The 22268-nt window shown below is 40.9% G+C and overlaps 1 protein-coding gene across 4 annotated transcripts in view; it reads right to left on the bottom strand.

The window, feature by feature from the left end:
• Nucleotides 1-22268, bottom strand: part of TNRC6B (trinucleotide repeat containing adaptor 6B) — a 255335-nt gene that overhangs the window by 68123 nt on the left and 164944 nt on the right. For all 4 annotated transcript variants that reach the window (XM_040233240.1, XM_040233237.1, XM_040233238.1 and 1 more), the window contains 2 exons: nt 10678-10765; nt 5707-5728 (listed from right to left, as the gene is read on the bottom strand). In XM_040233240.1, coding sequence (XP_040089174.1) covers nt 5707-5728; nt 10678-10765 — 110 coding nt within the window. The remainder of the gene's footprint in view (nt 1-5706; nt 5729-10677; nt 10766-22268) is intronic.

Here is a 22268-nt window from a genome sequence, read left to right on the forward strand (position 1 = left end):
CATCTTACAGAAAAACCTGAACTAACTTTTGGCTAACCCAGTATTATTAATATAGTGGACTTCGCATGACTTATAAAGACCAATGTGTCAATGACTGACAAATGGATGAATACAGATGAATTATTTAATCATTCATTTTCTATCTGTGTCTGGAAGATTCCATAGCACATGGCATTCCCAATCTCCTCTCTTCTTACTATGAGAATAAAGAAGCTGATGAAGGCCGGGGGAAATTCTTCCCAACTAGCTTTTAGGCCAGAAGGAATTATGCTTCTACAGGGCCGCCCTTTTATAAGAAGACTAGAATCTCCACTTTAAAGTAACCAGGTTTGTCACTCATTTCCCTAAAATAGAATCAGACATGGTAAGAAGAGCCTATAGAGCTGAGATCTGAACATCAGTTGGACCAACTCTGAATCACTCATAGCACAGTGGAAGAAATCTGGTAGACATCCTATACTGTATAAAATTCCCTGCAAAGCTCCCAGGGCATTTTCCCACCATCACATCAGAGGAACAACGGCCCATAAGCAATAAAGTCATAATAAAACGGGGCCACCCCTTGACTATCCTTCCAACACAGTGCTCCCTCCTGGGAGATCAGTCATTCAAAACTTTAGGACACTGTCAGAAAAAGCCTCCCTGCAGTACATGTTAAGAGCGAACTGTTTCAGGGCTTGAATGAGTTTTTCCCCTGTTTTACTACACTCTAAGCACTAACTGGAGAGCCATGCAGGTGTTCAGCAGGATGCCCAAGCCAACTTGCATCCTGAAGTCCAACTAGAGACATCAGAATCCCTGCAGGTATCATGTCATACTCCAAAACATCAGGGGTAACCGAAGAGAGGGAAACTATGATTAAGTCTGAATTACTTTTCAGGTCCTCTCTTTTCTCTCTGAATCTTAATTTGTTTGCAGCTTGTGGTACAAATATTTCTGAAGATGAGCTGCTCAAAATAACGGCATAGTTTCTTATTTTCCAGAGAAAAGGTCTGTGGCTTAAACCTGATCTCTGCTTCAAAAGGGAATAAAGACACTGCAGAAAAAACTAGGTATCCTACTTTCTAATTTCCATTCATTTACCACCAAAAACCATTTACTTCCTCTAATGATTCAATCTTCTCCCTTTCTCTGTTGCCATTATTTTATACCAATCTCATCTTACAGTATGAACTTCTAATTGCCTCTACTTCTGAAAAACTTCAATAAGATGCTTTTTCAGATAAAATTTTTCTTCAGAAAATTCTGAGATGGGCAGGACCAATAAACTATTTCCTTTAAATATCTTGATGGTATCAAACATTAAAAAACAAAACCAAAAAAAAAATCTTCCAGTAATGTTTTAAAAGTAATAGTTAAAATACAAACGTGTTCTACAGAAGACATTATTTTAGACTGAAGAATTTCTTGGTGAATAATAATCAATGCAATACAAAAAAATCTTAAAGACTGATGACACATAGAGTGGCCGATGCAAGCTCAACACTGTTCAACAACCTCTAAGCACTGTCTCTGTTTCTTTACCTTCCACTCATTCCCCAAACTCAATGCACCCTGGCTTTTGCACAAATCATCTCACTGGAAGCTTCTCTCCTCATTAAATCATTAGTGATTTTGTTCCCAGTTTAATGGGAACTGGTTGAACCTGGGGAGTGGGGGTGGAGCCTGCCTTAAATATCAATAAATTAGACTAGTTGTTGTTTGTTGTTTTAGTCTCTAAGTCATGTCCAACTCCTCTGTCCATGGAATTTCCCAGGCAAGAATACTGGGCTGGGTTGCCAATTCCTTCTCTAGAGGGTCTTTCCAACCTAAAGACTGAACCCCCATCTGCTGTATTGGCAAGCAGATTCTTTACCACTGAGCCACCAGGGAAGCTCAGATTAGAGTAGACCCAAGGTTAGTACATGCAGCCATGAAATTAAAAGACTCTTGCTCCTTGGAAGAAAAGCTATGACCAACCTAGACAGCATATTAAAAAGCAGAGACATTGCTTTGCCAACAAAGGTCCATCTAGTCAAAGCTATGGTTTTCCCAGTAGTCATGTATGGATGTGAGAGTTGGACCATAAAGAAAGCCAAGTGCCAAAGAGTCGATGCTTTTGAACTGTGGTATTGGAGAAGACTTTTGAGAGTCTCTTGGACTGCAGGGAGATCCAACCAGTCCATCCTAAAGGAAATCAGTCCCGGATATTCATTGGAAGGACTGATGCTGAAGCTGAAACTCCAACAGTTTGGCCATTTGATGCGAAAAACTGACTCACTGGAAGAGACCCTGATGCTGAGAAAGATCGAAGGCAGGAGGAGAAGGGGATAACAGAGGACGAGATGGTTGGATGGCATCACCGACCTGATGGACCTGAGTTTGAGTGAACTCTGGGAGTTGGTGATGGACAGGGAAGCCTGGCGTGCTGCAGTTCATGGGGTTGCCAAGAGTCGGACGCGACTGAACTGAACTGAAGGTTATTACGATGAGTACTATGTAGTCATTGTAATAGGATTTCTGGAATAGATTCAAAGATAAGCGTTTTGGCCAGTGGAATAAAATGGTCCATCATCCCAGGTATGATGATGGGAAATGTTTTTTCATTGTGTCCCAGGAGGGTAAAGATTATGAATTTGCTTTGGACAACAATATTTAAAAATTTTAATTTATACTGAGCCAGCAGTTTTTCCCTGTTTCTTTGACTCACCAACAGACATTTACCAAGGGAATACTAAGTGTCAGGCACCAAAGTCCTTCAGCTCTTTGAAGTTATCAGAGCTTCCCCATGTGGGAAGCCTTTCCTTGGGGGTTAAACATTCCCTCCCCTCTTCCAGGATCTAGTCCTCCCAGAGGGGACACAGGTTTCAATTCCTTGACCGATCTGGCCCGAACTTCTCAAGGTCCATCCAACAGAGGTTGATCTCTGTTTCTTTCCATAGAGTGGTGCCCACTATAGGAACTGCAAATCCCTGCCAAGATACTGTATTTCTAGTAATGTAGCTTAAAGTTGTGTTTCTATAAATCAATTATTTCATACTGGTAACTTCCATTAAGCCAACTGTCACCCTAAAACCTAATACCTTCCCAACAACACTAGATGGTTAAGTCCAAAACCTTCCATGACATAGTCTACCTCTTTAATCCTAATTGTATCCTTCATCCCTGTTAAATCTGGTCTATTACATCAATCCTACAAATGTGTCCAATTCCAAGACCAATACCCAACAAGCAAGATCAGTTGCTACCTAAGTACCTTTCAGTATCTGTTACCTGAGTAGCAGACCCACTCTAGCCCATGCCCATGACCTCCACTTGAAAGCCCCGTTCTGTTCTCTTCAAAAGCCTCACCCTTTAAAAAAAAAAAAAAGACGGAAGATGGAAAATATATACTGAATCCACTTTTCCTCTGAAATGTGGACAAATCTTACTTCAGTCCTCTCTGTACAACCAGAGCCTTGACACCAACACAGTCTTTTCTTTTTTTCTCATAGGATCTGCTGGGGAAAGAGAGGTGGATTCAGAGTTCAGGGGAGGCTGCCCAAGGCAGGCATCATCTTTGGGAAGAGGAACAGGACCCAGAAACACCAGCTGAGGGAAGAGGAGTGGGACCCAGGCAGACTCCGGGGAACAAAGGTGAAGATACGGCTGTGAAATGGGACAAAAAGAGGTAAAAAGATCAGGGTCTCCGTTTTCTTATGGTCTAACACGTCTCAGGGATAATTTCTATTTTTATTCTCTGGTTTTAACAAGTAAATCCATTATAAGACTCAAAACAGGCTCTCAGCTCACTTCAGAATTATTTTACTTTAATTTTTGAAGGGAATATGGAAACTGTGAAACTGTACTCCATTTTATGGTAGGTATGAGAAAAACCCTAAACAGAGGGAAACTTTGGGTAGAAGTAAAAAAGAAAATTTAACTTTTAAGGCTTTGGCAGAGGAAAGAGGAATGTGATTCTAAGAACAGACCTGGTACAAATAAAAAAAGAAAGAAAAATCTAACGGATTTTCAGGTTTCCAATAGAAATACCACTTAACATACAGGGCAGCTTGTTTCAACAGCTCAACTGGTCCTTGGCTTCACAAGTATTAAAAATTGTGGCCAGGGCCAGGAACCCAACCACTGTGTTCCAGTAACCACAGAGTCTGGATTTTTTCAGGAAAATGCCAATTTTCTCATCTGTTGTCCCCATAAGTCATCAAAAAGTCCTATAAAAACACTTATATGCCAAAATCCTTTCCTAGATAGTATGTTGGTTCAGAAAATATGAACACTGTTTCATGATCAATAACTCTATTTCTATATTAAAGTATAATTTATATTTCAAACAAGTAATTTACAGAGATACTTTCAAATAATGCCTATTTCTGGGTTAGGAACTGACAAAGTACAAAGGGAGAATACTATTTAACTAATTAAAATAATTACAACTAGTAAGTTGTGCTCATTTTATAAATCAGTACAAAATTCTAGACTATTTTCTCCTTTGGAAATGCCCTTCTTTCCCTTTTTTCTTTTTTTGGCAGCACCATGAGGTACGCATAATCTCAGTTCTCTGACCAGGGATCAAGCCTCTGTCCCCTGCAGTGGACTCATGGAGTCCTAACCACTGGACCACCAGGGAATTCCCTGAAATGCCTTTCGATTAGAAATATATGGCAGTAATGTCTACTCATCTGAGAATCTGTTTTCCTGAACTAAGTTTCCTAAGAAACTAGTACTGCCTTTATTAGTCTTCCATCACTGTGTGACATGCTTAGTCCAACAAAACAAAACAGATCAATGGAGAAACCAGTCCTCAGTGAAGCTCTCATCAAGTCGTGGCTTCTCTATGACCCTATCTTCCCCCAGGTCATCACAATTCCCTTCATCTAGGACAGCGGTTCTCAACCTGGGACATGTACTGTGGTCATCTACAGAACTTCCCTAAGTACACCTGTTATGGCTGTGGCTTGGGACCATGAAGGTGTGGGAAGAGAGCTGGGCTTGGGTGTTTTGACAGCTCTACGCAGATAATTCGAGCGCATATGCTAGCAGAGAACATCATATTCAAATGGGCAAGGATAGGGGCTACAACACTGGTCTCAAGGAATGATGTCTCCCGTCCTTAACGGGACTGACAAAAAGTAGGACCATCACCAGGCAAGACTGCATAGTCAAAAGTAACAGAGGAGAAAGAACTGAAAACACGCAGGCCATTAGAGGTTGAGAATGACCTCAGGGATATCTGCTTCTGTTTACCAGATATCACTATTTTGTAAGAGGTAAAGTACATTATCTTTTCAGAAAGCATATTCCAGGCTCTAGCTCAGAAGACAGTGTGCCATCCTAAATATAACACTCGTTTCCAGACTCAATGCCTGTCATGGATCAAGATGGCTAACAACTCTCTGTAGTTGCGACCTGTAAAGTAGGGGCTAGTGTGCTGCTTTTGTTAAGAAAAATTCTGAAAAGGTTCTGTTCAAAATCATGACCTCCTTACTTTCAAAATGGGGAATTACTCTATCTACTCTCCTGCCTCCTAAAGAAACATAAGGCCAACTAGAAACACTAGTGTAAGTACTTTTAGTTTGTCATTACTGCTCTTCAGTGACTGCAGACAACCAACCTTAATTACTCTACACCTACCCTCATGCATCAAATGGATTGGAGGCTGAGTCAGCAACTGTAAAATCTAAACACAAAAGAGCACAAATCGAAAAAGAAAGAAAAAGAAAATCTTACCTTTGGTTTTTTGTTCCGTGACCTGCAAAACAAACAGACATAGGTAAATGAGACTTGCTTTCTAAACCAGCATTATAAGATTACTGTAATTCTGATACCTCAAATAATTCAAGCTGTCAGATACATAGGCAGAGCTAAAATTCAGAAAAAGTCAGCTCAGACATCCTTCTAAAGACAATGGCCATATGTCTGGCTGTAACTTACATGACCATCATTATGAAAGAGTCCAAAAATTAAGACAAAAAGTATTCACTCTTGATAAATAATGAGGTCCCTGCACTGGGGATAGTGTTTCCCATTCTGACATCCAGAAAAGGAAATGGATGAGGCCCAGAAACAAAATTAACCACAAATACAAAAAGATTTCCCTCTGAGTATGGACCCAGACACCTGACTTCAAATCCAGAAAGCAAAGTTTAAGGGCCCACGCTCAGAGGCACTGGAGCTCACAGTAGGAAAGTTGGATTCAAAACCAAGCTCTCCCACCTCCTGTCTGTGTGATCTCAGTTTTCTATTTATCTGCTGAATGAAGATGATAACAGTATCTCTCTGCAAAGGACTGCTGTAAAGATTAAGCCGCTTCCCTGGTGGCTCAGACGGTAAAGCATCTGCCTGTAATACGAGAGACCTGGGTTCGATTCCTGGGTCGGGAAGACCCCCTGGAGAAGGAAATGGCAATCCACTCCAGCACTCTTGCCTGGAAAATCCCATGGACAGAGGAGCCTGATAGGCTATAGTCCATGGGGTCGCAAAGAGTCGGACACGACTGAGCGACTTCACTTTCCAATGCTCAATAACTGTTTGCTATTATAATTATCAAAATTTATAGAAAATTTAATGTGAAATAGAGCAATAAGATTGAAATCATAATGTGGCTTCCCAGGTAGAGCAGTGGTAAAGAATCTGCTTCCCAATGCAGGAGACATAAAAGACATGGGTTTGATCCCTAGAATGGGAAGAGCCCCTGGAGAAGGAAGTGGTAACCCACTCCAGTATTCTTGACTGGGAAATCCCAAGGTCAGAGGAGCCTGGCGGGCTACATCCATGGGGTTGCAAAGGGTCGGACATGACTAAAGTGACTGAGCATACAGACATACATAAATTTGAACAAATGTAGACTACTTTGTTGAAAGTATTTCTTTATATAGTAACTAATACGTTTCTGGAAGTGATTAACCTAAAAGCTTGGGCATGCTAAATATAATAATGGGTTTTGAGAGAGTTTGGAAATGATGACTAGGAGCCACATGGAAAACTCTTCTGCTATTAAGAGGGGAAAATAAAGGAGGGCATCTAATTATCCATGCCCTATAATATTTAAACAAAACCACAAAAGGTCATGAATAAGAAAACACTCCAAAGGAAATGTACCAGAATTCCAACGGGGGTTAAATCACATTATTGAAATCATGGGTTATTTTGACCCCCTGTTCCCAATTGCTAATCTTCAAAAAAAATTTTTTGTATTGGTCCTCCAACTTCTGGAACCAAAATATTCATATAGAAAAGAAGAGGTCTGATTATTTGTGGCTGGTAATCATACTAAGTTACTGCTCTGGATGTTCATGAAAACATGCTCATCTTCGGAAGGTCTATCCTGTGGCTAACCAGCCCGCTTCAAAATGGATTCCAGCACACCACTGAATTAAATAATCCATTTGGATGACCTCCTGGAGTGTTTCTTACATTCTTGCATTAAAAGACAAGCTAATTTAGCTGCACTGAATTTGTGCTAGGCAGCCTCTTAAAATGAATGTTTCCCAGTACTAATTGTTACAGAGCTCAGATCTACTGTATAATTTTTCTGTCACCCCACCATATCCAAGAATGAACTGATTTGCAACCACATATCAATTCCTTACGGCAATTTATACCATAGTAAATAAATACTTCTTAGAATGCCATCTGGAAGATCAGTTGTTACAGGAAGTCAATGTCTTCCCTAGCTGTAAGCAACAAACCCAACTAATGTCAAATGTGTCTTAAAATGTGGGTTCTTTTAAAAGTGTTGTCCCCCAAGATGGTGAAAAGCTGGATGATCAAAGCATGGGTTTTGCTAACGCTAAACAATGATCCTTGAGCAACATCAGCCTAATGAATGTGAGGCGAAATCCTTCTCAGACACCTCCCTCATAACTGGAAATCTAACACCATTTACTCAGGGATAGTTCTAGAAAGAGCAAACCGCCATAACCACTGAGAACAATGGGAAAGCAGCTCATGTTTAATTTCTATGTATAAATAATTTAATTTAGCTAAATAAAAGTCAGTTCTCCATGAACATTATGTTGCTAGCATTCATTCTTGGCCATTTACTTATTAAACAAACATTTTTTTGAGTAATGCTTTTGTCCTGGGCACTGTCCTAGTTACTGGAAATATAAATATGACTAAAACCTTACAGCCAGGCTAATGGGGAAGATAGACATGAAGAGATTATTATAAAGCAATGGGGTAGCCTGCGAGAAAGCTGTGGAAGCACTAAGAAGAGGCACTGTGCGCTCTCTGACTGAACGAGTATGTGACCCTATTATAGGGCCCCTGGCACATTCTCTACAATTCTTTGCATCATAGCACATTTTAAGCCTCTTAGTTGAGATGCTGTCTCTACAGTGAGGTTAAAAACCACTAAGACAGTCACACGCTGAGTTTTGTGCTTGCTCCTTAGAAGTGCTAAATCAGAATCTAATTCTGAAATTACACAATGGTTCAGGATGGTAAAACAATATCAAAGACCGTGTGCCAAGCCTAGACCCTGTGCCAGCCAATCTAGAACATTTTTGAACAAATGTGACCAAATTTTTATTGTTCTTAATTAACCATGTGAAATTTCATTTACAGTGATATTTCTCTTGGCTGTAACTTTTAAACCAGTTCTTAATGCAGATCAAGCACACAGGGTAGACAGTCCAGCTGTACATATGAAATTCTCTGCACAAATAATCCCAATTCACTCTTGAATGAACCCACACCATCTTTTATTTTAAATTATTTTTCTATTAGGGGGATCCACAACAAAAGTTTACAGATGCACATTATTATCAATCACTTCTAGCACTGATATTTCAGGTTAAAAGACATTGTTATCTATGTGAAAAACAAAGATGAACTGTACACAAGGCCCCAAACAATCACTCTATTCGGCATTTTCCTGTTATCAGCCTTTGTTCAAGCTCCCCACTGGAGAGCTTATAACCATGCCCTCCCACAGACTGCAAAATCCATTTCTTGTACCAGTTTAGTAGATGAAATGGGAATGCTCTAAGGAAAGAAAGCCTCACTGAGCTTCACTCTCCCATCACTCCCGTAGGAAAGCCAGTATGTGTGGCTACAGGGGCAACAGCTCTGACAACCCAGAAATGGTGGACCCACATATAACAACTTCAGTGACGTGGAAGGTGGCTTTGTCCACCAAGTATAAAACAAGCCTCTGACATGTTAATTCAGACTCTGTACTGTCATTTTAGACAGTTTCAACAAGCTCAGATTAGAAGGAGGTATCCTGACAGCATGAAGATGCGATGGTGAGCCTGCCACTATTAATAGAGCCAGAAACACAATTAAAAGCAGACAAAACCTTAAAGAGTGCAGTAGTCTATTACGGCACCAAACAATAATGAATATTCCTTTTAATTAAACCTTGAAGATAAATTACATTTCACATGTTTAATGCAGCAGGGTCACATGCAATCTAAGCCCGAAAATATTCCCAGTATTGTGTCTTATGCCGGCACTCCTATATGATTTCAGTAATTCAGAGAACAGAATTAAGGGAAATGCTATCTAACAATGCAGGGGAAACTTGCAGTGTCCCTTGACCTTGAATGCCTTGAGTCTGTTCTAAATCTAGAGTTCCCTCTGAACCCTGTTAACAATTGCCCCCCTCCCTAAACCTACCTTCAATAACCTGGCTCCATAGCAGGGACCCTCAAACCTGCCTTACAGTGAGGGTCTGCTTCCCAAGTGTGTCAGATAGTGGTAACAAGAACTGGTGGTGAAGTGACTCTGCCACGCACTTTGCAAAGGCAGCAAAGCACCGCTGCCGAACCAGAGCCCGTCAGGTGAAGCTCTTGAAGCTAAAAGAGCAGTGAGGGCGGGTAGTCAGCTCAGACTATGGCCAGGGCAGAGGGGACAGGGCAGGGAGGTCTAGCCACTCTCTGCTCCCCCCCGCCCTGACAGTTGACATCAGTTGGTCTTATGTCTTTTTTCCTTTTAGCATCTCTTTTTCCCTAGCAAATGCCTGAAAGCCATGATATACTATCTCCTTCAGAGCACTAAGCAGGCCCACCAGATCGTCTTTTAATTTAAAAAATATGTATTTATTTATGTATTTGGCTGAGCCAGGTGTTAGCTGCAACATGTGGGATTTTTAGTTGTGGCATGCAAACTCTTAGCTGTGGCATGCGGGACCTATATCCCCTGACCAGGGATTGAGCCCAGGCCTTTGCATTGGAAGCACAGAGTCTTAGCCACTGAACCACCAGGGAAGTTGCACTCCCCCTCCCCGACCAGATCCTCTTCGAGGGAGGATTCTTTATGGACTTTGAGGGAGATTTTTTTTAATGGAATTATCAAAAAGCAGACTCATATAAAATGACAATGTAGGTGGACCAGAAGGACAATATCAAGGCAAACTCTAGCAAGCTTTGAAAAATCATTCCATAAACTTAAGAAAATGGAGATTAATTACGATACAAACAAGGAAACACAAGCATTTAAGTGTTGGTAACTCTCATGCTTTTCTTGCTATTACTCACTGTTGTTTTCAATAAAATCGGCTGCAGCATTACTTTAACGTCTACTTTACGATAACCAGTGCAGGTCTTTAACTTTCTCCCACTTTCAAATCTTAAAACTCTCAAGTAAACTAATGCCTCAAGTGGCATTATTAAGATGTCAGGCATCCACGCCAAAGCAACTCATTCTAGATTCGCGGCAGACGTAAAGACAGACTTAATTGATTAAACCCACCTTCTGAGTGGCTTCTTTTTTCTTTTTATCCTCTTTCTTCCTTTTCTTGTCTTCCATTAACTGTTCTTCCCTTTCTTGCTCCTTCTCTCTGTTAAAGTAATGTCATACCACAAGGTTAAACACCTATGCTCAGTCTATTTGTGCAGCAAATTAAATGCTTACAGATGGTGTGCAAGGCGACAAACATTTCATCTCTGACCGAGCAGAGCACAGTACTCCATTTAAGCTAGCAGGACACATAAAACCCATCATATTTACTTATCCTCCTTATTTCGGTCTGTAACCCCTTTTGCAACATGATATTAAGTTTGGTTTTAAAGAAGTGCAGTAAAGTGAGTTTTTATAGTATCTTTCTAAACACACACACATGATTATTGTATTTCCACTCAGCAAAGAACCTAATTTGAATATATGACAACATTCTGTTGGCTTCTGACAATACTCCTCATAAATAATGCAGAATATATGACTTCAGTTACAGTATACAGGTATTTATCATAATTTAGGTATTTTCCCATGACATCTTCAGAGCAGTGAATATAAAACTCTATGTTCTAAATTCTGTATTTTTCTTCTACATTATTAACACTGTATGTTTTACATGTTTTCTACTTGTTTTTTTTAAGGCTGTATTGAAGGTCCTGTAAATCCATGTATTCCCTGTTGGGTGATTTCACAGGATCATCAGGTTTTGTTCTCAATTAAAATAAAAATAATACATAAAAATAAGCATTCTAGTTGCAGAAATATGTACCAAATCTTAAGAAACTAAGATCATGTAATTTATCCCTCACATTTGAAAAATAACTGCAAAATGCAATACTTACTGTATTACATAAAATGTTCTTACATACAAACTAATATTCTAATATATATAGAAAGTTGACGACTTCTATGTATCAACTGGGAAAAATGCATAAACAACCACTGGCGTTAACTTGAAAACTCAAGGCTGGAAACCCCAGATGCCAAGCTTATTGAATCTCAGACTGGAAAAAGAGTTAGAAATCAAGCTCCCAATTCCCAACAACTGACGAGATGCCATCTGCAATACTTGTGGGTTTTAGGGGATCTGACAGCAAACCCATGGTTTCATAGATATCACTTAGACAAAGGCTAAGTTGAAAGTCAAAGACAAGCATTCAATGTCTGCAGACATGGCAAAAACCACAATGATGGTTCCTGAAGGACTCAAGTTTGGGGACTGAAACTCCCTCAACCTACCCAGAAGGAACCAAGGGCCAGCACTGAGGCACACTCCCATGAACAGGCAGTGACACTTCATTTACAGAAAATAAGAACTGAACACGCAAATGAAGTGTTTTACCTATATATCAAGTTTTCAGTGGCCCTTTCTCCTATACGTCTGGGCATAAATATACAAAAGCCTAAAGTGCACAATTCACATTCCAACACAACGCCATGTTGTTGCTGTCCGTGTTGTTTAGCTGCTAAGTTGTGTCCAGCTCTTTTGCAGCCCGATGGACTGTAGCCCGCCAGGCTCCTCTTGTCCATGGGATTTCCCAGGCAAGAACACTGGAGTGGGTTGCCATTTCCTGCTCCTGGGGATCTTCCCAGCCCAGGGATCAAACATTCGACTCCTGAATTGCAGGCGGATTCTTTACCACTGAGTCAACCGGGAAGCCGAACATCCATGACAACTTAAAAACTACAACCAAAGAAGAGATTTTATTATAATTTCCTTAGGCTTAAGGCTGCTTTCTTTGGAGTTGGATTATGTGTACATCAGCCTAAGTGTGAAGTTCCTGGTGAAAATCTACTTGCAGTCATGTACTACTTTAAGAAAATGGATTTACGAAAATTGGCAAGATAGACGTTGACCATCTAAGGTAGGCTGGCTGCAGATCCTGTTATATTTGGCTCTTAGAGCCTCTTGCTTCCTCTGGCTGCAAATGGAAGGAGAAGATGGGGTTCCTCATGACCCAGTTACTGTAACTTGATTTCCATATTTTAAAGTACAACTGACTACAGAAAAAGAGCAACCATAGCCTGAATGAGTATCTGTTTGAACATTCAATGCTCTAAAAAGCATAATGTTGTAGAAGTTTATTTTAAAAAGGCAAGGTAAAACAAAGAAAAGCAGTTAGTCATTAATGAGACACATTCTCAAAAAAACAACTAACCTTTTCAAGTATTTTTTCCTATAAACAGGTAATTCAGGGGAAGGGATTGAAACTTATGTTCACTACAAGCAGATTTATTTCCAAAACAAATATTTTTTGAAGCTTTCCAGGAGACAGACTGTGCTTTCACCCTGATCTTTTATTGTGTGTTGGTAGAACTGAGTCTTCTCTTTAAATCTCACTTTCTTAGGAAGAATTCATTTTCCCAAACCAAACCTGACTTAACCTTATCATTCACTTAATAATCAATCAAAAAGTGTGGGGTTCACCTTTCTTCTATTTCAGTTGTGCTGTATCCTGGCTGCACCTTAGAACCATTTGAGGAACTCTGAAATATCTCTATGCTGTGTCAGAGCCCAGCAAGGGTGAAGAGGGCACCCACCCATCTATGGTAGTAGTGATAGGAGATCAGTTACATGGGGGACTGACCAATAACACATTAAGGATGACAACAGTCAGGTTTCTCATCCTCAGGAGTTACCAAGATGCAAAAAGAAAACTCAAATGAACCCTGTGGAGTTGGATCAATATTAGTTATTGGCATGAACTCATGATTTTTAATACACAGGGATAGATGTAACAAAAAAAAGTAGATGCAATTGTGTGTGTCTATATGTGTATATTCCTTCATATATGCAAATACACATACTTACTTATTCCCTAGCTCTATCACTGAGAGGGCTTGGGAACAAGCAACATCCAAATACAGTAGCTAGGAACATACCTCGAACCCAGATTATGGCTTCTAAATACCATCCTTCACTAAGACAATCACAGTTTTGGGTTTTTTTTTTGGAGAAAGAACTAATTTGGGAGCTTGACGATGAAAAGCACAAAATGAGCTGAAATGCTTCTTTCCCAACAAGCAAGAAAATCTTTGACAAATGAAGGGACATGTCAAATGGTCATAGAAGCCTGAAGAGGGTCTTACAAGCTAAATCTGGGACAATATGACACTAAAAATAAGTAATGATAGCAACAGATTATAAGCCATTGTATAAGATAGGAAAACGTGAGTCCCTACAGAAAGAAATAAGTGAATACCTTGAAAACACCAAGGAATGTAATATTCACATAATATTAAATCACCACATCATGAAACACTTATTAACTACAAAGGAGAAAATAATAATTATACAGAGGAGACGCCAGGTGGATAGCACCTTAGTTAAGTAATCCACATGAAGATCATCAATGATGGGACACACTGAAATTGTGAGTAATATGACAGAAGACTCTGAGAACACAGCATTAATCCTGCAATATGCACAGCCTGAATATCATCACAAAGAAACATCAAACAGTCCCATATTGGGAGGCATTTTAGAAAATCATGCGTTTAAAATCTGCAAAAATTTCAAGGTCACGAACACCAAGGGAAGATGGGGGAACTGTTCCAAATGGAAGGGGACTAAAGGGATACAACCACCAAATGCAAAGTGTGATCCTTCTGTTACAAAGGCCATACCGGGGCAAGTGTTAAACCTTGGGTAGGGGCCAAAGAGTAAATGGTAGTAAGCCATTACCAGAGGCAACATTCCAGATCAATCGTATAGGAATCTACGGGTTTTTTTTCCAAAGCCCCCACCCCAAGTGGTTCTAACATGTAGATGGAGTTGAAAATCACTACTCTAAATTCTTGTGTTAAGCTTACCATTAGCCAGATGCAAGTGTAAACACTGTAATCTAGAATAAATCTAGAATGGTAAAAGCCAAAACTACTCTTTAAATGGCTAAGGTGAAGAAAATACAAGTGTTTTCTTTCTTCTTTTTTTTTTTAAATAAACAACTACTGGTTTCAAGAAGTACGTGCAAGGGACTTGTTTTTGAGAAAGGTCGTATTTGAATAAAAGGGAGACTCTCAATATTCATCTGAGCTGAAGCAGAGCAAGACTCTTGTCTGCAAGTTCAGGACATTAAAGAGTGACAATGCTGGCTTTCCCCCAAACTGGCTGTGTCACACATCCAAAGTTCAGAGCTGGAATATCTAGATGACAATTCCCTAGAGCTGACATCCAAGGCCATTCACAGTGCAGGCCCTACTTCTACACTGCCCTCACCTACTGTGCATACCTGATGCAAAACCTTCCCCCTTTTTGGTGCTCAGTCACACCTTACCGTGTTGTCAAGTTCTGGCTCAGTATCTGTCTGCTTCAGTGAATCCTTCCCTGACAACATCAACCCATAAGAAACTCATCCTCGCCTGTACATCTCACCACCTCTGCCCTGCCTCTTGTCTGGCCCTGAGAAGGACAGGTAGTGAAGAGGGTTCCACCTTACACATGATGGTTAGAAAAGGCCTCTCTGATAAGGAGGCCTAAGCATGGAGACCCACTGAGGTTGAGGGAGATGTGGCTGTCTGTGCCAGAGGATTCCTGGCAGAGGGAACAGCAGTAGAAAGGAATGACACTGGTGTGTTTGGCAAGGAGGGTGGAGTAGAGTGAATACGGGAGAAGGCGGTGGATGAGATCAGAGGGGTAGCAGGGCCCTGCTGAACGTCACCGCACTTCTCAAACTCAAGGGGACACATTTGGGAACTGAATAAGGGATCAAACTGGAACTGGTGTATACACACAAACCGACACTTCCTCCACCTCTAATTCTGTTGATGAAAAGCCCATTTTCCCCCTCCCGCTTTCAGGGCTGCTGCTCCTGTCTTCACAGGGGCCGGCCTGCCGCGCTCAGAGCACTGGTCAGGGCAGAACAGGAAGCCGAGCAGGCCTGCGTTTGCTGCAGTGAAGTCCACTGCTGCCCTTCCTCTTCTTCTTATCACCGAGCACAGATCCTAGGACACACGAGGTCCTCCACTGAATGTTACCAAACTGCAGGATGACGGAGCAAGAGACACTTTTCTATCTTTTCAATGGGACATGGTTCAAAAGAAAAAGCCTCAATTAAATTTAACTAGTTAAATCACTCAACAGACACTGAGTTACTATTATGTGCCAGGCACTGATCTAGGCATTAGGGATGTAAGAGTGGCCTTGGGGGCTGACAAGCTAGACACAGACAGACAGACAGATGTATACACACAACACCATAAAGAAAATAAAGCTGAGAAAGGAGCCAGAGCGCAACCAAGAGGGAAGGGGCAGGGAAGATGACAGGGTACTTTACACAAGATGTGCGTTCATGGAGGCCTCTCTGAGGCAGAGAGAGACTGGAATGAAGGAAACTATCTGTGAGAAGAGTGACCGACCAGGTAGAGAAAACATTAAGTTCAAAGATTCTGGGATGGGAGGGTGCTTGGTGTGAATTTGGAGTTTTATTTTTTGCGGGGGAAGGATACTCTTCTTCCTCCCTCCTCCAACTGGCCCCTTCCCCCCCAGCAAAAACTCAACACACACGCTTCAGAGTTTTCTGTGCTTATTTTGTAACAGTCCTCACTCACACCAAAAAATTAGGCATTCTATTTCTTAAAAGCTTCCCTCTATTCCGTTCCTTTCATCTTTCTTTCCTTCCTTCCTATTTCAGTGCCTACTTGCCAAGCTCTGTGCTGGGGGCCAATAATTCCACAAGCAGTGCTGCTTGCCTTCCTGGCGCTCTCGGTTCAAATTTTATTGTGGCTGTGCCTGGTCTTACTTATGGCATGTGGGATCCAGTTCCCTGACCAGGGATGGAACCCAGGCCTCCCGCATTGGGAGTGTGAAGTCTTGGCCACTGGCCCACCAGGAAGTACCCCTCGGCTTAAATTTTTGAACAGCTGTATCTCGCCTCACAGCTCTGCCCTCCATCTTTACCAGTATTTAGCTGCTGTTGCTGTTGTTCAGTAGCTAAGTCATGTCTGACTCTTTACGACCTCATGGACTGCAGTACGCCAGGCTTCTCTGTTGTTTACTATCTCCCCGAGTTTGTTCAAATTCATGTCCATTGAGTCGGTGATTACCAGGACATTGGGGTGCCTTTGGTATTTTGAAAGTACCAGAACCTTGGACAGGTGAATTCATGGCTTGTGATAAGCCAGGTGAGATCAACCTCTTTCCAAAAACTGTAATCATGGTCAGTGGCTCCTGAATTAATGTGCTCAAGCCTGAGCCTCAAGCATCAAGCAGAAGCAGGGCTGACAACTTCATACTTTGAAAGCAGCAGTCACCAATACACTGACCCGAGAGAAAAGAGTATCTGCCAGGTATGAATAACTGGCTACAACACCATCAACATCTGATGACTTTCTGGTCAGTAAGTATCGCGGCACCTCTGGTCTCAGATCATAACCATATATAATCAAGGCCACCGCTGCCTCCCAAGTCGCTTCAGTCGTGTCCGACTCTGTGCGACCCCATAGACGGCAGCCCACCAGGCTCCCCCGTCCCTGGGATTCTCCAGGCAAGAACACTGGAGTGGGGTGCCATTGCCTTCTCCGATAATCAAGGCAGGTAGACCCAAATGGATACAACAGATCCACCCGACAGATAAAACGTGCCAGAAGCAAACCAACACTGTAAAAGAACAAGCTATCAACGACTCTGATGAATCACCAGGGATTATGGTAAGTGACAAAAGCCAATCCCAAAGGTTACATACTGTATGAATCTATTTATAGAACACTGAAGTGACAAGTAGTTGTCAGGGGTTGCTGGGGGCTGAGGCAGGGTGATTTAAAGGGTGGCACCAGTGGTCCTTCAGGTGATGAGACTTCTGCTTCTTGATGATAGTGGTGGTAGATAAGAGAAGGTACATGTAATACAACTATAAAACTAAACACAGGCATACACAAATAAGCACAAGTAAAACTGATGAAATTAAACAAGATCAGTGAGTTGTATCAATCAGTATCTTGGCTGTGATACTATACTATAGTTCCACCAGAAGAAACCATTGGCACAAACTGGGTAAAAGGTGCCTGGAATCTCAGTATGTTATTTTCTTACAACCGCATGTGAATCTACAATTATCTCAATAACAATTTTAATGGGGGAAAAAAAAGAGCCTCAAATACTGATTTATCTTTTAGTTATCTTCTTAAAATTTTTAAGGACTTCTATTTTCAAACAAATATTTTAACAGCTCTTCATGGAAGTCACAGAAGAGTCTAAAAGAACTTTAGAAATCATTGTGGTCCTGACGTTCAAAAAATGTATTCCCCCAAATAGGCTAAAATCTACATTTCTCCCCAGTACGTCCAAATTAACTGTTTCAGTTTTATCAGTTGAGCTTCCTTGCGTCTTCCGTACATTAGGTATGTGATAAATATGACACCACAGGGTGTTTAAAATGTTCCTCTACCATGTGATCCATAGCATCACCCTTTTACTGAGGATACTGGTGCTGTACCAGTAATAAAAGCTATCATTTCACTTTGTGGTGGAGGAGTACGTCAACTCAGCCAACATCAACTCCAAGCCCCTTCTGGCCTATTTCCCAGACTCCTTTATAACTAGAGATTGCAATGTGACTTATGTTCTGCCAATAAGTTGTGCGTGTGCATGACTTTACTAGAGAACTGACAGGGCACAGGGCACCCCTCTTCTCAGGGAGCAGACATGATGTGGTCCTGGAGCCGAAACCTCTAACAGCGGTTTCCTGAATGTACAGGAAGAGGAAAAAGTTCCCGTGGGGCCCCCAGTCTGTGGTGTGACTCCCAAGGATCTGTGAGACAGCGTCACCATTTAATAAACCACTGGCAGCAGTGAACGTCCCACTGTCTGGCACTAAGAACTCTGTCCAACTCAGATTTACATAAGCTTACCAAGGCACAGCTAACATACGGGACTTGTACAGACAGCTACTTCCTTAAAAGACAAGTGGTAATAATCCTGGCAATTTATAAAATGCAAGAAAATAACTAGACACAAAACCATTAACAGTCATAACCAATTAAGGATTAATGATACCACACACATATTTGGAGTGAGGACAATTAACAAAAGGAGTGCAATGAAAAGAGGTAAGCAAAGTGCTTGAAGTATCCACTTAGAGTGTTTTTAATTAAAAATGCACACAGAAAGACAGCACGTTGGAATAAATCCATTTCAGCAGAGGAAATTACATAGTAGGGTACTCCAAAGATCTGTGTTGGATTTGTTCTTAACGTTTTTTCCTTTGCTGGATCTGACTGAGGGAATTTAATGGGATGCTAATGTAATTTGCACATGATATTAAATTAGTAGTCAAGGCCAAACAACACTGAAGCATCAAAATCATTTTAACATTGAGTGGCTCATGGGAAGAAAATAGTAACATTAAACTAAGCAAAATAAAGGTAAATACATTTTTTATTAATTTAGAGGGATGCAGAAATTTCTCCTACACTGAGTTGCATCATGTAATACGTGACAGGCAATTCTTTTGTACGGCGGCTTGAGAGTTCCTCTGGCTGCAAGGAGATAAAACCAGTCAATCCTAAAGGAAATCACCCTTGAATATTCATAGGAAGGACTGATACTGAAGCTCCAATACTTTGGCCACCTGACGCAAAGAGCTGACTCATTGGAAAAGACCCTGGTGCTGGGGAAGACTGAAGGCAAAAGGAGAACTTGGGGGGCAGAGGATGGAATGTGAGCAAACTTCTGGAGATAGTGAAGGACATGGGGGCCTGTCATGCTGCAGTCCATGGGGTCACAAAGAGTTGGACATGATTTTGCAACAGTACAACAACAACAAAATTAACACTGCTCCTTCTACATATGAGTTACCTTCCTACGTGTGGTTGTGTAAAGCAATGCTTCTCAATCTTTAATGGGAATCTTGTTAAAATGCAGAATCTTATTTAGTAGGTTTGGTGGGGACCTCCAATTCTCCTTTTTTAACAAGCTGCTGGTCCTAGGATCTTACTTTGAATAGTACAGAAACAATGCACTTGGCTGTTCTTTCTAGGAAAATATGAAACTGTACTGATTTCTCCAAGGATAAATATTAACCTCATTAACATCAAGCTTATGCCCTGTTATTCCTATCTGTGTTTCAGTGCCAAATGACAGTGTAATCTTCATAAAGACATATTAAAAGTCAATTAGACAACTTGTGTAATACCAAATATGCATGAAATTTAATTGAAACATCATGAATAGCTAGGACCACACCTGCACAGGCAAACAAACCATGATGACAGCAAAGGTAGGTATCAATAGTCAAAGGGGGCCATCAACTATAGGGGAATGCAGATTTCAAGTATGTCAAGCTCAAAAAGAATCTGTGTTTCAGAATCAGTGAAACACGGCAACAATACTTCTGTGAATATAACCTCTGACTCCAAGTGTCTCACAAATCCCTCCACATCCCACAACTAAGGTACATGCAAGGAATAGATTTGGAATTACTCAAATCAGAAAAAGGAAGAAAAAACATTTAAAAGAATTTGTTTTCACTTTCAAAAACTCCATGTGGCAAAAGTTGTAATGAGTGATAGGGGAGGTTTCCCCCTGCAAAACCCTTCAGGGTTAGAATGGTGATTGAGAAACAGCTCATTTGAAATGACTCTTCTTATACTTTATATACTCTTGCCTTGCAGCCCAGCAGACTCTAACAAAGATCTTTACTCAGTTTCAGTGCAGCTGTGTAGGAAGTTCCTTATATTGCTTCGGGAATTATCTCCTTACAGCTTCCACCCACTGGTCCTAAGCTTTCCTTTCCAGACTGCACAGAAGTCTTCTAAATTCATATTTGTAGTCACCCATCATGCATCCCAGAAGCATTCTCACAGTCTTCAAACAGTTCACCTGCGACTTGGTTTTCCAGCCCCTCATCATCATCCTCTAGACATATCCAGTGTGTCGATGAGCATCCAATTACTGGGTAAGGCAGGACCCAACAGAGTAGTCCTGCCACTTCCTCATACCAGGTAATACCCCACTGTCAATACGGTCGCAGAGCCCATCTGCCTTCCCCAGCAATCACCTCTTTCTGAGTTATAGCCACTTCTCACCCCTATTTTTCACAGTATTGCTAAGTTACTGCTCCCTGATTGAGTAGAGGATCTTACATGTATTTCTCCCAATGCCTTCTGTGCCTGACTGTCAGCCTAGCATTCCCACCCCCTATAGCTGGCGGGGGAAGCCTGGCACAACATTTCCCAGAATCCCATTCTCTGTCTGTTTTAAGTTAGATACAGCCAATGAGAGGCTCCTGCTCTGGAAGACGGAAGTCAGTATTCTCTGAAAATAGCTGTAAGCAGACACATAGGCAGCGGCAGACAGGACTTTCCATTTTCACAGCAGCTTCCAGATGAACTGGAGCCACACTGGAGCTGCAGACTACCGCTGAGTTCACGCTTCCCTAGGAACCTGGCATTCTAATCTCATCAACAATAACAATGGTCTCCTCGCATGCTACCCCCACCCACCCCCGACTTTCTAATGGTTGTGTGAGCTGTTAATTCCCTATAGAAAAACCTTTTCTTTTTGGAAAATACAATCAATTCTACCCAAAAAAGCTACCAGAATTAATAAATGACTTTAGCAAGGTTACAGGATATAAGATCAATACATAAAACCAATTCTATTTCTGTATACTAACAACAATCAAAAACTGAAATTTTTAGAAATCCTACTTATAGTAGCATTGAAACCTATGAAATATTTAGAGGTAAACCTGATGATAAAGTCCTATCCTTGTACACTGAAAACTGTAAAATGTTGATAAGAGAAAAATTTTAAAACCTAAATAAGTGGAGAGATATACTGTGTTCACAGACTGGAAGACAGCACTGTTTATATGTCGGTTCTCCCAAAATTGATTTATAGATCTGACACAATCCCTATCAAAATCTCTGCATGATTTTTAAGTAGAAACTAACAAGCTCTTTTTAAAATTCCTTAGGACCCAGAATAGGCAATAAGTTTCAAAAAGAACAGCTGGAGGACTCATAGCACCTGACATGCAGGCTTATTATAAAGATATAGTAATGAAGGCAGTGCAGTACTGACATCGACAAAAAGTTCAGTAGGATGAAACAGATGCCAGAGATAGAGCGATACAGGAATGGACAACTGATTTTCAAAAAGGTACAAAGGTAATTCAGCAGAGAAAGAATAGTCTGTTCTCCACAAACGGTGGGGCAGCAGCTGAACAGCCATATGTTTAAAAAAAAAACAAACAAACCCTCAACCCAGACCTTACACTACATACAAAAATCAGCTCAAAATGGATCAGAAAAGGAAAAGAAAATCTTTGTGAACTTGGGTTAGGAAAATTATTTCTTAGCCCTAACAACAAAAGGATGATCCACAAAAGAAAAAAAATGATTGATAAATTTGATTATTGAGAATTAAGAACTTCTACTGTCCAAAAGATGCTGTTAAGAGAAAAAGAGCAGCAGACTGGGAGAACATATTTGCAAATCACTTATCTGATAAAGAATGCATCTCCAGATAGATAAAGAACCCTGGAAATCTAATAACATATTTACAAAACGCTATTTTTCAAATGGGCAAACTTTATGGCAGCTTGATTTTAAGAGCTGAAAAGTGTAAATGACTCAACTGTGCATCAGCTGGTAAATGGATCAGC

This window comes from Oryx dammah, unplaced genomic scaffold (assembly GCF_014754425.2).
Source record: "Oryx dammah isolate SB20612 unplaced genomic scaffold, SCBI_Odam_1.1 HiC_scaffold_29, whole genome shotgun sequence".
Classification (NCBI taxonomy): Eukaryota; Metazoa; Chordata; class Mammalia; order Artiodactyla; family Bovidae; genus Oryx; species Oryx dammah.